Below are 16,487 nucleotides of genomic sequence, written 5' to 3'. Positions count from 1 at the left end.
CCAACCCTGAAAAAAAACACTCACCTGCCTGTAACTTTAGTAATCCTGAAAACCTTGATTAGCTTCAGGTGTGTTTAATTAGGGTTAGAGCTAAACTCTGCAGGACAATGGCCCTCCAGGATCAACGTTCCCCACCCCTGCACTAAATTAACGGAAAAAACGAAGTTTGGAATGTTGGACACTTCATGCACTCAACTGTCGCAGCTTTAATTACGTAGCGGAGGGGAAGGGGGGATCGGACTCCATTGTTAAATGACAAAATAACCTTATACAATTCACACACTACATGGATGAGTACATAGTGCATAAGTACATAGTGTATAGTGCGTCATTTGGGACGCAACTAGTGTTCATTTTGGCAGCCATTTTTAATTTAATCTTCATCTTCAGACAAAAATGCTTATTAGTCTTAGTCAAATTTTAGTCATTTTTTGTCTTTCATAGTTTTAGCCAATGAAAAGTCATTGTATTTTTGTCAACTTTTAGTCGTTACATTTAGTCAAACTGCAGTTACCAACATTAGTTTTGATACCTATTTTATATATAGTGTTTAGACCAATTCATTTAAGCTTATAAGATATTTAAATCCAGGTAACAGGCTGTATTGACATTGCAATCTTCGCAGTAGCATTTGTGCAATTCTACATATCCCTTCTCCTTAGTTGGATAGCCTGTATGCTGTCTGCTAATTTATAAGGTATGATCATACATTAAGGATAGATAAAAGTGGTATTATAATTCAAGTATCAAGTAAAAAACAACAACAAAAAAATAATAATTTGGTTGCTGAAGAAAAACAGCATTTGAAACTTCAAAATTCAAATAAAAGTGCATTGAATACAGAACACAGATGTTCAAAAGCAGCTATACATATACATGAACATATATTCTTGAGTTCGACATACAGTACCTTTGTCTATTTGGATTTATACCAAAAAAGGATTCATTCCAGTAACTACATTTATGGATAATTTTAGTTTGTTAATCCTTCCTTTAAAAAAATCACTTTTAACTATGCTCAGTTTTAGAGAGAAACTATGCTTCAATCAGGATTTAAGTCCCATTGTAGCACAGATACCTTCCTTTTTAAAACATCTTTTTTTAAATAGGCTCTTTCGACCAGTGATGGGAATAACGGCGTTATAAATAAACAGCGTTACTTTTTTCAGTAACGAGTAATCAAACTAATTACTTCCCCCCCCCCGTTACAACGCCGTTAATGACAAAAAAAAAAAAAACGGCGTTAGTATAATTGAGCTCACTGAAGCGGTTTTCATCCGAGTAGGCTCTCTCTCAGCCATAGGACCTGCAAAGTTTTTTCTCTGGTGTGTGCGTTGGACAACTGTTGTTCATTTAAGCCACTAATTACATTTATATTAATTTGATTTCTTAAATACTGGAGAGAATAAACCATAATAATGAGCGTTTATGTAATATAGGCTATATAGCACTCAAGCGCACGCATAAAGCTTGCCATAAAGAACCGGCAAAAGTAATGATTATGAATGTGACAAAAACAGCAAGGAGACATTTTAATTGTTTATTAATAAACAAATGTTTTCTGAATCTGTGTCGGCTGCAAAGATAAATTTGACATTGCTGACTCATCATCTCCGCATGGACGCGCTTAGAGAGAAAATGCACATTTCATTCGGATTACATAATCAGAGAGTAGCCTATTTCTTTTCGTTTTGAATTATTTGTTTAAAAGTAGACATTTCAAGCTTTCTATAGATATATTTCTCATGTCTGTGAGACAAGCAGCCACTGAGTTTCGGTTCATTTAGCATATAAGACGCGCTCCAGTTCATGTGCAAGTGATCGCGCCGGCACCATGATTATATTTTCTGCTATATTTGCTTCTTATTTATTAAATCCAGGCAATTGCTTGATGAAACATTGGTTAAAATTAAGATACAATTTTTACAAAACGAAATTCACTTTAAAGAAAGGCTTTCTACAAAACAAAACTTAATGAAGTGGTCAAAATCATGTCTGAGCCATTCCATGTCTCCCGATATATTGCGCATCTTATGATGTATCCTATCTTACTCATGTTGTTCATTTTTCATAATCAAATAGATGAATTTAAAACAAAACATTAAAGAAATAATAATTTATTTTTAGACATATTTAATATTGGGGGCATCCAAGTTAATTGACATATTTGATTTTTTTTTTTAAGTAATGCAATAGTTACTTTCCCTGGTAATTAGTTACTTTCATAATGATGTAACTCAGTTACTATTTGTGAGAAGTAACTAGTAACTATAACTAATTACTTTTTTAAAGTAACATGCCCAACACTGCTTTTGACAACATAAACTCTATTTGTACAGAACTAGGTTTCTATGCAAGTTTGAGTTAAAATTCTTATGACCCAACATCTGTAATTTCTGAGCTGATTGAGACACACCCTTAGTATTCTCTTCACCAATTTAGCGTTTTCTGCGATCTTTTCCGCCGTCATGGTGCATTCCAGCGACATGGCAAAGAAAGCCGATCCTGATTAGTCCTCGTGTGTGCATTCAAAGTGCTGATTGGCTCACAGATAGAACCTTATAGAACCAAGTTAGAGTTAGACTTTGTAAATTGTTTTCTAAAAAAAAGGTCCTAAAAAAAGGTCCTAAAACTAGAGCTTTGAAAGTGAAGTGGGAACAATTCAACAGGAAAAAAGAAATACAAAATACCTTACAAGACAAAGGGAACTCACTCATGATAACTAAGACAAACTGAATGTGACTGTAGCCTGGTTTCCATCCAAGGATTTTTTTTTTTTGCAAAAAAAAAAAAAAAAGATTTAGTGCTTTAAAATGTTAAGCTGATGGAAATGCCATAAAATTTCTCAAATGTTGACAAAAAATGTTTCCATTTATTTTTAGCGCATAAAATCTATTTCTATGAAACACTTTGGAAACACTTTTTGTTGAGAAAAGGGGCTTTAACGTGAATAAATGGGGTGTCACATAACAGAATTAGCATATAGATGCAGCGTCCGCATGTTCAAGATGAGGAAAATACTGTCTTGAAAATCTCTGCAGCTCAACAACAATAAGTTGTATTGTATTTTATGTTGTATCAATTGGAGTTTTCAACAAAAAAAAAGGTAAATAATAAAAGTACTGTCATAAAATCGTGAGTCTATTTCGATTTCATGATCAGAAGCGGTTCTAGGCTACATGACAAATGAAAATCACAAACATGACACTTGTAAATAAAATAATTTTATAAGTTCAATTGATCTCAAATAAATTAGGAAAATAAAGTAGTTGACTACAAAAATTTCTAATACAATTTTAGAAATGTTATGTGAGAATAAGCATCAGAAAGCTAATGCAGACCACTTAAAAAGGTAAAAATACACATAAAATGGTTCAGTACTCAGCTCCATCTGTCTCTGGACAAAAAAAAAACATTACAGAATTTCACATATGACTCCTTTATTGGTAGTTATTTTCAGTACATCGCTGTGCAACAGTACATCAGTACATCGCTGTGCAACATATATATTTAAATATGTGCATTTCACAGCTGGATACCTCTGATATATAATATTTTATATAATATATATATATATATATATATATCTGGACACTCCATGCCCGAGTCACATGGGCCCCTCTGCCAAGAGGAAGTGTATGCGGCCTTGCAGTGGAGGAGCTTGAGGACGACTACGATGACAGCAACGATGACTACCACTACGACAACAACAACGACGAGAACGAGGACGAAGACCACACAGCACCACACGCCAAGGGGCCCACCAAGAAGGGGAAGCCAGCAACCAACAACCTGGAAGAAGGTTGACCTGGACAACCAAGCCCTGCCTAATACTAGCACTTTCCCCCTGACTTAATTAAGACTCCATATGATTACTTCACCAGGCACTTCAGCCCCCATGTCATCAAGTATGTAACATACCAATCCAACATGTATGCGACCCAGAAGAATGTCAACACCACCTTCACCACCACTGAAGATGAGATGATGACCTTTGTGGCTATCCTGCTCTACATGGGGATTTCTGCTGCCCTCCATTGATGACTACTGGGCAATGGAGACCAGTGTTCTTCAAGTTGCAAACCTCATGTCATCTAAGAGGTTCAGGCTGATGAGAAAGGCTTTTCCAATTTACTGACAACACCCAGATCCCTGGCACCATTGACAAATTCTTCAAAGTCCGGCCACTGTTCAGCCTCCTGGTCTTCAGGAGTGAGCCACAGACCCCCAAGCAGTCTGTGGATGAGGTTATGGTTGCCTACAAAGGCAAGACAGCTGGTAACCTGAGGCAATACATCAAGAACAAGCCAGACAAATGGGGATTTAAGTTGTTTGCCAGGTCTTCTGAGGATGGCTTTATTCGTGACCTGGTACTATACAAGGGCAAAACTACGCTGGAGGCTTCTCTCCATGTGTAAAGACTTGTAAATCTTGAGGTTCACATAAACTGGATAATGGCACTGTTGTCTTCTGTAGAGCTGCTTTATAGCTGAGTCACATTTTGCAACATCAACACTGGTGTCTGAACTTAATCAACAATAAACTGAATAACTACATTGCTGTCTTACAGCTGAATTGACCTTGTTTTAAATTGATGAGCTAAATGCTGTTTTACAGCAAAATTTGAATTGTCTCCATAGTTAAAGTCCACTGTCCCACTGTACAATTTTAACCACAATTTGGCCATCTGTGACAAATTTTGCAAATCCTAAAAGATTCCTCTGATCCTAGGATGAAATCTTTGATTCGTTAGTTTTCATCGTTACTTTGACATTCACCAACAGCCGATTAATGATCATTGCAATCAAATTTGACCCCCAACGAAATTCTGGCAATGTCAGATTTGACTCACAATCCTGCAGCGTGACTTGTACGACAACTGTCAAATTGTCTTTGATTTTCAAATCAAGCCATGACAAATGAGAGATTTCTTTGTAGCCACCATTTAAATCCCATGTGTAATGCAGCTCACTTTCACCAAATGTGTCATTGGTTGATGATGTAAAACTCAAGTTTTTTTGTGTGTCCGTTGACTATCATACATTCTGACAATAATGACAACTGAGATTTTACAGTGTGACAAGGCTTACAGCAGGGATCGTATTCATACAGTCTGACAAGGAACTAGTCGCGGCTTCTCTTATCCACTTAACTAGATTGCTAATTCCCCAAATTCTGAGCATAGACCATCAACTGTTCATGAAGGCTGAGAAGTTTGAGTTTCATTCCTCTTCTATGTACTACCTGGGGTATGTGACAAGGAGAGGAGATGGTTAATTCCTAGGCAAAGGCAGTACTAGAATGGTCCTGTCCCACTACTGTTAAGGAGCTGCAGAGATTTTGGGGTTCACAAACCTTTATAGGAGATTTATCCAGTGCTTCAGCAGTGCAGCGGCATCTCTTACCACACTACTCAAAGGACGAGAGGATAAAGGCAAACTTAACTGGAATCTGGTTGCATCACATTGCCTTTTTCTGACTTGAGACATGCTGTACTTCAGCACCTACTCTGCATCATCCAGATCCTGCATTGCCTTTTGTTGTAGAGGTGGATGCTTCAGACACAGGTCTCTATGCAATACTTTCTCAAAAACACTTTCCAGCAGAATGCGAATACGATGTCAGCAACTGTGAAATGTTGGACATGAAAGCTAACTTTGGGAAATGGCATCACTGTTTGGAGGGAGCAAGAGTGGTCTCTCTTTTTCACTAGAGTACATTTTTTATTACCTACAGTCTGGATCAAAGAACTGCAAAGCTGATGCTCTCTCTTGCATTCATGATTCTCCCGATTTAAACTCTGTAATGCACTCTCAAGAGCAGAAATCCCCTACTTTTACTCTGTAAAAGTAAGCCCCTTGAGATTGAGCAGACGCTGCTTCGCAATCCAGCTCTGGCTAATTGCTCTCCCAGCAAGATTTATGTACCTCCTACTCTCCAAGTGTGAGTACCTTAATGAGTACACATTTATCTGTCCTTGGCCCATCCTGGAATTCCGTTGACCATCAGGTTACTACACAGGGTGTCTGCAGATCCTTAAAATGTATTGAATATATCTTTCAATTAACATGTATTAAATTTATTTTCACTCTTTTCTCTCTAAAATCTTAAAACCATGTCAATGTGTTGTGCCAGGACTGCACCCAACTCAGTTCTCCTGCACTTAAACCAGAGGTTTAACGTTTTCCGAAAACCAGTCAGTATCTGGTGTGACCACCATTTGCCTCACGCAGTGCAACACATCTCCTTCACATAGAGTTGATCAGGTTGTTGATTGTGACCTGTGGAATGTTGGTCCACTCCTCTTCAATGGATCACTGCATCATCAATGTTATTTCTGTAGACTACCTCCAATCGTTCAGCAGGAAAGCCCATTACCATTACATTGAGATATAATTGGCATCACCTAAAATGCTTTTCACTGGAAAGACATGGAGCCATTATACGCAACGGTCCACTTATGCCAAAAGAGTAACTAATTGATGCAATGTAGGAGTAGCATAAGTTTTGAAGCCTCTTGCGGTTCAAACAAATAGGGCTGGGCAACAAACTCAAACTTCTCTTCTATCCTCTGCGCTTTCGCATTCGTCAATGTCATGCGTCAGGTCAGAGATCACTCTTTTGCCATAAATTGATGTGTATGGCCGTCTGTCAGAAGCTAGTTATTTCCCTCAATTTACTAAAATGCGTGCACGATATACTATTTCGTTCCCTCGATTTACTAAAACGTGCGCGCGATTTACTATTTCGTTCCCTCGATTTACAAAATGCACACGATTTACTATTTTGCACAGACCGATCAGCGTATGACATCAAAGTCCTGCGAGTCGTTTGCTCTCCAAAAGCTCTCGCAGTACTTTGATGTCATACACCGATCGGTCTTTGCAGCGCCGATGCATCTTGCACAAGCCTAATCTTTCAAACGATTCATTCAAAATGCTTATTAATTTACGAACAAAGCAAATTACTCTTTATGAGTAAGTCCCTGCATTCCAATGTCCAAACTATCCATCCTAAATAGTATGTGAGATTAAAATAAGTGTGTCCCAAAGCATAGTATGCTGAAAAGAGTAAATCCCTAGATGGTCTACTATTTCCAGTAGATTTTCGAAGTGTGGATCCATCAACACTATAAAGGCTAATATTGCCCAGAACACATTGCACTTTGGAGGAGGATTCAGATCAAAACTACAAACACGAGTAAAAAGTGTTAAAAAACAACAAAACACAGTGACAGGATGCGTGTCAAGATGCAATTGTATGTAGCAAATTAGCTCAAAAGAAATATGAATAATTAATCATAACTAGTTATGATCAGTTAATAGAATTAACTTAATGTAATAAAATTAATATTACAATCAATTAACCTGTTTGTCCAGTGAAACCCTCAGTGTTAATTGTTTATTAATTCTAAGAAATGTTCATTTCCAGGTTATGGGAAATATCATTCTTACTGTACAGTACAACTCAGAGCCTGTAGTCAAGATCTGCATGATTAGGGACTCCAGTATATAAGCATGAAAAACGGACAACTTTACATGTGACATGAACAAGACTTTATTAACTAAACCCTTAAACTACTTTAACATTCACGCACAAACATGCATACAGTTTACCAAGGGAAAGAGAGAGCTGAAGCAGAATACAGGAAAGCAAGATGTTACAGCATTATTTAAAATTCAGCAGATCAACAGCCTTGAGCAAACCATCAGTTTAGTTATAACTTTTGTTTAGTTCTTTAAAAGGGGTAAGGATACTCAATGTGTCAAATAATGAGACAAAGTTTGATACTTGCATGTCTCGCCAATTAGAATTAAACTGTCCTGATGCAATTTGTGGGGGCTTCCGTTGATCTTTGCTGATGTTGTCTTGATGAGAGAGATCCAGTTGGATTCAGAGGATCTTTGGTGAATGGAAAGACAAGGCCGCAGCCTGGCACAAGCTTGGGGGTCTTCAGAAGTCTTCTAGCTCAGCATCATCTTCATATCAGTGTTTTTCTATAAAAGAGACCCGTGATATTGAAGTGTGAAGATGCCACACCTTCTTGAGTTGACCGAGCCAATAAGAATCTGGTCCTTTAGAGGGAACTTTTACGTGTTTTTGTTCTCTAGCAGGATATTAGCATAAACATTGGACTGGATGCATGAGTGAAGAACCTTCTAGATTCTTATAATACTAATGTGTCACAGAGTTAGCAACATGCAACATAAATTACTAAATAGGAAACGAAAGTTGGAGTCCGTCGATACCAAACATGCTACCCATCTGATTTTAGTTAACCACAATATGCAACTTTGAAACATTAATACCAAGAGTTCTAAAGAGAGACCTAATACATAGGCCAAACCCTATAAAAGGTAAATCATGAGATGGGAAAATTTGTTTCTCAAGTGGTTTAATATATAGAATTAAAAGGGTTTACTTGTCCTTCTCAATGAGAATTAAGTCAGAATCACAAGTCTCTGCAAATTATTTCTGATCGTAAACCTTATCAGTCTTCCTGTAACCAGAGTCTTGGTGAAAACTGTATTTGTTGCGGTTTTCGGGGGATGGTTCAAAGACCTTTATTGAGAGAGTTGAGTTTTCTGGATTATTCATTAAATATAATGAATACTCTGTGTTTGTTTGGTCCAGATGCTACATATATGACGTGATAGTATGTCCCAAAGCTTGCACACTCAAAAGTTTGTACTTTGTGTTCACAAAAAGAGTACATATTTTTAGGGCGTAGCATAAGTAAGCGAATTGGGACGCAGCATTTCTGAATGGGTCATTGAATCACTTTCTCAAATGATTCATTCAAAATTGTAGATTCATTTAGAAACGAAACACCACATTCTGCTCGGGTTTTGTTTGTGTGAAACACATTTTTTTTGTAAAATGTATATCACTTATATTAACTTGTATTGTAACATGCCCATGTTAAGTTGTGAGTTCTATGCCAGATGTGAACGATTGGCCATAGTTTCGTCAATCCTGAAGCTTGCGCAACGTCTTTTACAATTTAACTTTCGCACTACATGATTTTGGTATTATTGTAAAAATAAAAAAGGGATTTCATTATCTGTAATGACAGAAATGTTTAACAAAAATGCCTATAAAATTATACTTGTTACAGGATTCGAACAGCATCAAAAATTTAGTAAATTCAAGGGTCTCCCATCTGCACAACTTTTCATGTGTGATGACAAAAACTATTATTTTTTATTACACTTTTTACAAAATTAAATGTTATCATCCAGAGTGATTATGCAAGTGATTTCTGAAACTGATGTATTTAGTAAACCAAATACAGAACACTACAGTTGATTTCAGGAATGAGTTTTCAAATGACATTTCAGGTCTCCGTGATATTTGAAACTCTTCTCACACTGAAGACACATGTAAGGCTTCTCTCCAGTGTGAAGCCTCATGTGAATGTTAAGGTTTCCTTTATGTATGAAACTCTTTCCACACTGAAGGCAGGTGAAAGGCTTCTCTCCAGTGTGAACTCTCATGTGAACCTCAAGGACTGATTTGGTTATAAAAGTCTTTCCACAATGATGGCACACGTAAGGCTTCTCTCTAGTGTGAGTTATTACATGTTTCTCAAGGCGACTGTGTTCTGTGAAATTCCTTCCACACTCATGGCATGTAAAACGGTTTACTCTCAAGTGAGTCTTCATGTGCTGATTAAGGTATACTTTACGACTGAAACTCTTTCCACACTGAGCACATATGAATGGCTTCTCTCCAGTGTGAACTCTCATGTGAGACTTAAGATATTCTTTTTGTGAGTAGCTCTTCTCACACAGTTTACAGGTGAAAGGTCTCTCTCCAGTGTGAGTTCTCATGTGGTAATCAAAGTTTCCTTTATGTGCAAAACTCTGTCCACACTGTTGGCAGGTGAAAGGCTTCTCCCCGGTGTGAGTTCTCATGTGTACAGTAAGGTGTTGTTTTTGAGTAAAACTGTGTCCACACTGTTGGCAGGTGTAAGGTTTCACTCCAGTGTGAATTCTCATGTGGGAATTAAAGTTTTCTTTACGTGCAAAACTCTGTCCACAGTGTTGGCAGGTATAAGGCTTCTCTCCGCTGTGAGTTCTCATGTGTACGGTAAGGTTTTGTTTTTGAGCAAAACCCTGTCCACACTGAGGGCAGGTGAAAGGCTTCTCTCCGGTGTGAATTCTTAAGTGGGAATTAAAGTTTTCTTTCTGTGCAAAACTCTGTCCACAATGTTGGCAGGTGAAAGGCTTCTCTCCAGTGTGAGTTCTCATGTGTACAGTAAGGTGTGGTTTTTGAGTAAAACTCTTTCCACACTGATTGCATACATTTGTCTTAGCTTCTCTCTTTATTAATGTAGTCTTTTCAGTCTGTGTGGATTTTTCTCCAGTCATGAAATCATGATGTTCATCACAATGATCTTTCTCTTCTATTTCATTCAATTCTTGACTTTCTTCTTTCAGTACCATCAGGTCTAAAGAAAATAAGAAAGAAAAAAAAGATAAATGCAAATTAACACCAGTTTATTGGCACAAAAGAACATACAAAACATATCAAAATAGTGCATTAAAGGGTTAGTTCACCCAAAAATAAAAATTCTGTCACTAATTATTCACCATCATGTCGTTCCAAACCCGTAAGACTTTCGTTCATCTTTGGAACACAAATTAAGATATTTTTGATGAAATACGAGAGGTATATGACAGCAATATAATCACCACTTTCAAGGTCCAGAAAGGTACTAACGACATTGTTAAAGTCGACGTAACTGCAGTGGTTCAACCTTAATTTTATGAAGCAACGAGAATACTAATTTGTGTTCTGAAGATGAACAAAGGTCTTACGGGTGTGGAACGACATGAGGGTGAGTAATTAATGACAGAATTTTCATTTTTGGGTAAACTAAGCCTTTAAATGGATAATTCATCCAAAAATGAAAATTATCCCATGATTTACTCACCCTCAAGCCATCCTAGGTGTATATGAATATCTTCTTCTAAAAATATCCTTAGTTCTCCAGAGTTTATAATGGTTGCAAAGGGGTGGCCACATTTTGAAGACAAATATCCTTAATGAGCTTCCGACGCGACAGCCATACACATTCGACGGACATCCAAAAAGCGCTAACTTCATTGACGTAGTACACAATGACACAATGTACTACGTGTGGGACATAGCATAGTATGTCAAGGCGTAGTGTAGAACATCATGTCATTGTGTACTACGTCGAGGAAGTTAACACTTTTTGGATGTACGTCGAATGTGCATGCCTGTCGTGTCGGAAGCACGTTATTTTACTTTATAAAGTTTTAAACAAGTATATTTGTTTTACACAAATGAATGGATTCACTTCAGAAGGCCTTTATTAACCCCCTGGAGTCATATAGATTCATTTTTTTTATGGATGGATGCATTTTTTTGTCTACAAAATGTGGGCAGCCATTCACAACCATTATAAACCTTGGAGGACTAAAGATATTTTAAAATAAGGTTCAAAAATGAAGCTGAAATCAAGCTTTCAGAAAATAAAGTAGAGAAAGCTGCAGGCACTGTTTATCACATTTGTATGCTAATGTTTTTGACATATGACTAATTTATTGTGTGATTCAATGAATATTTGAATGTTTCTAACCCACTGTCTTTGAGGTTTGATAGAGCGAGTGCCCCAAGACTGGTTTGATACAGAAGAGTCTATAAGAAAAAAATCCCTAATAGAGAACAAATGGAAAGTTGATAACTAACATTTACTTTATTCAAAATAAATGTTCAAAGAAAACTAACCTGTTTGTGTCTCAGTATCTTCTTGTTTCACTCTGAATGTTTCTTCAATCTTCACATCTTCACTCTCCTCTTTAATAAATGCCATCTTTATAATAGTGTCACGTGGATCTCAGTCGCTTCACTAGGAATTTCTCTGTGTGTCCTGTTTAAGATGAGAATAATTAAAAGAAAGAAAAATAAATCCACACTAAATCTCTGGAGGCGTCTCAATCAGCTCTAATTCAGCTCACTGGTAAGAGAGTCAGTCAGAGAGAGAGTTTAAGGTGCAGTAAGTAATCTGGGAAATGCTAACTTTAGCCTGCTAGCATTGAAAGCATACAATCCCACAGAAGAATTTCAAAATATTGTGTTTTTTTATTTATAATATGCTCTAGTTAAGTAACATAACATGACAAGGGAGCTATTTTGCGAATATTCTCACGATTGCAAACGTTACATTGATTTTAGTTCAATAAACAAGTAGTTACACACACAATATTGATAGTTGCGCTCTGTTTCATCAATGAAAATAGCTCCAAACAAAGATCACAGCAGAACTATTGCGAATCTCAAAGCAACACTCAGCAGTGTTTTGTTACTGAATGATTCAGCTTTTTGAGTTGTAATTTTTCTGTGTAAATTATGTAATTTAATTGGTAATAGCCCTATAGTGCATATTGAATTCATTTATCAAATGTAAGAATTTGACATGAAAGATGACGCATACATTTTATAAGATTAAAAAACGGCCTTTATAAAAGGTAAAGAACATCCTAGGGTAAATATCAAAAATGTGCAGATTTAAGAATGTAAAAGCTGAAAGAATGCTGATAAAAATATTTACACAACCAAAAATCTCAGTGATGCAGTGCTTTTGTGGGGATTTTTTTGTATGGGATATTGTCTGCTGATATGAAAAGTTCTATGTATATCATAAATAGCATTTATGACAGTGATATTTTGTTTTATTCTTACATGTAACACATTAAATATATAGGTATGTAATATAATGTGTATTTCTATAACAGGTTTGGTCTTAAATTTCATACAAGGTGGTATTAAAAAGTCTTCAATTTAACTTGTTTGTATCTGTAGACACCCTGATGTCTGTGTGAACAGGCTGTGCAGTGGTACTAAACAAACACACAATGACTGACAGGGAACACATACTATCATTTCATTCAGAGAAAACGCAATGATTCAACTGACATTTTATGCTCCTACGCCTTCCACAGACAATATAAATATTTATAAAAATACATTTACACCGCTTAACATAGTGTTTGCTGTCAGGATATGAGATTTTCAACCAGCATAACAAAAACTGTTTCTGTAGAGAATCACCTATTGCACCTATAATAGCCTTAAATGACCTGAATAGACACACAAAAAAGATTAGAACTAGCACTAAAAATTACACACACTTAATATCTGTGATTTATATTTGGTATTTTAATAGATACATTTAATAGATTACACTAGTTTAATAATTAGAAGTCATTACACACCTTTTACACACGTTCATTAATAGTAGATCAAGTATTACAATGTTACATTCAACAAATATTAAGCCATTTTACAAAATCTAAAATTCCCTGAACGGGTTGCAGTGTTTAAGAACACAAACCTTTCTCCAACCGAATCATAACAGATGCAGGAGCGCGGCGCAGACTTATGATGTCACACCGCCAATATAAAAGTCCCGTTCAGACGCTGCTGTGCAAAATCACAAAGGTGCATAGAAATTTACATAGGCTACAATATACAAATAATTAAATAGATGTCAGGATAATTCAGAGTTTAATTATTGGTGAAATACATACATAAATGAATGTTTTCTAATATTAATAACTTCTAATGAAAAAGATTTTTAAAAAAATAATGAAAAGGGCTACTTAATAGCATTTAAATTCAATACAGAGTAATATGACTATGGACTTAAAGATATATGACTAACTGAATTTACAGGCATGTAGAGAAATCACCCTAAAAGTAAAACCAATCTTTTCTCCATATGACGTTTTGCCTTCATGATTTGTTAAACAAATCTATGAAACTATTGGCCCAGACTTAATGAATATCATAAACAATTGTCTTTTGACTGGGATTGTTCTAAATTAACTTCTGTGACACTAATCCCATAATAAGTCCTTGCTTGATTCCACAGTTTACTCCAATTGTTGTATACCTATTTCTTATCTGCCCTACATTTTTAGAAAAAATAATAATACTTATACAATTGCAAAATTATTTGAGTGTTAACTGTATTTCAGTTCATTTCCAGGCTTTAAATACTTTACACAGCACTTCTGAAGGTTTTTAATGATATTTTAATGATGACTGATACATGTAATACTATTTATTTTATTTATCCCTTATTTAACCAGGAGAATCCCATTGAGATATTTCTATCTCTTCTTCCAGAGAGACCTGGTCAAGACGGCAGCACGTGAAGTTACACACAGAAAGAATCACAAAAAGAAATGCCACAAATTACTTAAAAGAAATTAATGAGATAGTCAGGAAAAACAATGCTCAGTGCATCTAGATTAAGTACATTTTGCAAATCATTCCAAACCCAAGGAGCATAAAAAGAAAAAGCACATTTACTATGGATTTGATGATCTTAGTTCTGCTTTTGATTTTGTTGACCACGACGTCTTGCTTGGATCGCTGCATTCAGAGGCACTGTACTGGATTGGTTTCAGTCCTATGTGTCAAACAGGAGATTCTCAGTTAGTATTGGTAAGCACTCTTCTTCTGTAGCTCATCTTACTTGTGGTGTCCCCCAGGGCTCGACTCTGGTGCCGTTGTTGTTTTCACTGTACATATTAGGTCTGATTTTTAGGAGATTTGGTGTCTCATATCATTGCTGTGCTGACGATACTCAACTCTACATACCATTAAAATTCAATGACAAGCCTTAAACCAATTAATAGCCAATTAGTCTCCATGAACTGAAATTATGGCTTACCGATAATTTTCTGCACCTCAACACACACACATACAAATGTCTGGCAAGGATTTGTTCCAGTCCCTCTCATACATGTTTGGAAAACTGCTGTAAAAAAGTCATAATCAGCTTCGTTCACAGGTAAGGCATCTGGGGATAGTGGTGGTGTTTGTAGCAACAAACTGATTTGAGACCTGCAGTATTTTGTGTTTTGCCCTCTGGTTTCTTCTGTTTATCCTCCGCCATCTTTTCAGATTTTCCCCTCTTTTTGTAAGTTGAGAGACACTCTTTAACCGCTCATTTACCTTTCTCTTTTTTAATGCTCTTTTTTCCTTCCGGAAATGGTGTGTCAGCCCAACTTTTAAAGGACATTCCTCACCTTATATCAATTCACTGTGCCGCTCATCGCTGGGAGCTCTGTGTTATATAAGCGATTAAAGAAGATTGCAACATGGCTAAACTTCAGGGGCCGTATTCACAAACCATTTTATCTTACAACTAATGGTGCGTTCACACCAAACGTGAATGAAGCCTTAAGCGTGAGCGATAGACATCCTGCGGCACGATTCGCACGAATTGAGCGTTTCAGGCGAGTTGAAAAATCGGAACTTTGGCGAATATTTGCGCCGCGTTAACCAATCAGGAGCTTGCTCTAGTAGTGACGTGATTAGGACGTAGCGAGCGGAGGCAGAAATCCGAAACAACAATGGAGGACAAAATCATCGTCACTGTATGTGGATACCCGGAGCTGAATGCCAGCTCACAAAATGCCAGCGCTGACGCATCTCGAACAAGCATGTCAATAGACTCACGCTTTCTTAAGAAGCTTTTCTTGAGAAATCAGACCTCAGTGCATGAATGCAGTTCAAGGAGAGTGGTTAGGAAGGTGTCAGAGCACTTCAGTGGTCTTCTGTCTCGGGAGGGAATTTGCACTGAGGATGTTCTGTCTGACTTCTAAAGTTACGAGGCATTTGCCAGGGGCAGATCAGTTATCCTTATGAGGGACACATTTTTGAATATCCTGATGTCAGGTGTGTATAGTACTGTACTGACAGGAATGAATATTAAATTCTGAATCCTTGTATCTGCGTAATTTACAGGACAGTTCAAGAATCTGGTGCCTCTGATGAATGTCCACCTAGTCACACCAGTCAACACAGCAGTGTATGAGGATTCTCCACCATAAAACGAGTGAAGTCTGATTGGAGTACCAGTCCAGCTCCAGCGATTTATGTTTTTATCAATGGAGAGCCCAGCTCTTAAGCACTGTGATGCCAGACTGGTAGAAGAAAGGCGGTGGACCTGCAGCCAAAAACGACGTCAACCAGGGTTTAACAATCAAGAAATATGTCCAGCGACTCTGAAGATAAAGAAGTGCTGGACTGAATGTGACACACACACTACTATATATGTTCAAATGTTTTGTAAACCTACAATAAATAATTAGATTTACACTTCAATTGAAGTGTAATTTTTTTTCTTTTTTCTGGACAACTAACTTTTCCTCTGACAAGCGAATGGCAATTTTACCGTACTGCCCGAAGGAAAATCACATGACAATGCTTAATGTCAAAGCCTGAAATGTCCAAATAAAAAATGTTTTCAACAAGCTGAGAGAAGTCGATCCATTTCTTTCAAATGACAACCAAAATCATAGAAGCTTGTGAACAGTTTTGTTCTGCTTGCAAATTCTATTAATTAAGGTCACCTTTAGTATGCATTATTCATTAATATAGATATTTACATCACTATTATATGTTTAATAAATTTCAACTTTCCAGCTTTGCCATTGGCC

The 16,487-nt window shown here is 36.8% G+C and overlaps 2 protein-coding genes across 3 annotated transcripts in view; both read right to left on the bottom strand.

Annotated features, from left to right (window-relative positions):
* The window catches only part of LOC127511450 (oocyte zinc finger protein XlCOF6-like), an 832,024-nt gene that overhangs the window by 604,262 nt on the left and 211,275 nt on the right, over positions 1-16,487 (bottom strand). The window lies entirely within an intron of this gene.
* LOC127510653 (gastrula zinc finger protein XlCGF57.1-like) lies at positions 7,534-13,464 on the bottom strand. Of its 2 annotated transcripts, none has more exons than XM_051890507.1 (3): positions 13,367-13,464; positions 11,761-11,902; positions 7,534-10,453 (listed from the first exon to the last, which is right to left on the bottom strand). In XM_051890507.1, the coding sequence occupies exons 2-3, from the start codon at positions 11,843-11,845 to the stop codon at positions 9,312-9,314; spliced, it is 1,227 nt and encodes a 408-aa protein (XP_051746467.1). In that variant the 5' UTR covers positions 11,846-11,902; positions 13,367-13,464; the 3' UTR covers positions 7,534-9,311. The 2 variants fall into 2 exon arrangements, with proteins under 2 accessions (XP_051746467.1, XP_051746468.1); XM_051890508.1 differs by having other exon boundaries at positions 13,248-13,378.

This window comes from Ctenopharyngodon idella, chromosome 4, assembly GCF_019924925.1.
Source record: "Ctenopharyngodon idella isolate HZGC_01 chromosome 4, HZGC01, whole genome shotgun sequence".
NCBI classification, from domain to species: domain Eukaryota; kingdom Metazoa; phylum Chordata; class Actinopteri; order Cypriniformes; family Xenocyprididae; genus Ctenopharyngodon; species Ctenopharyngodon idella.
The sequence above is the reverse complement of the archived record's forward strand: the minus strand, read 5'-3'. Positions and strand labels throughout refer to the sequence as shown.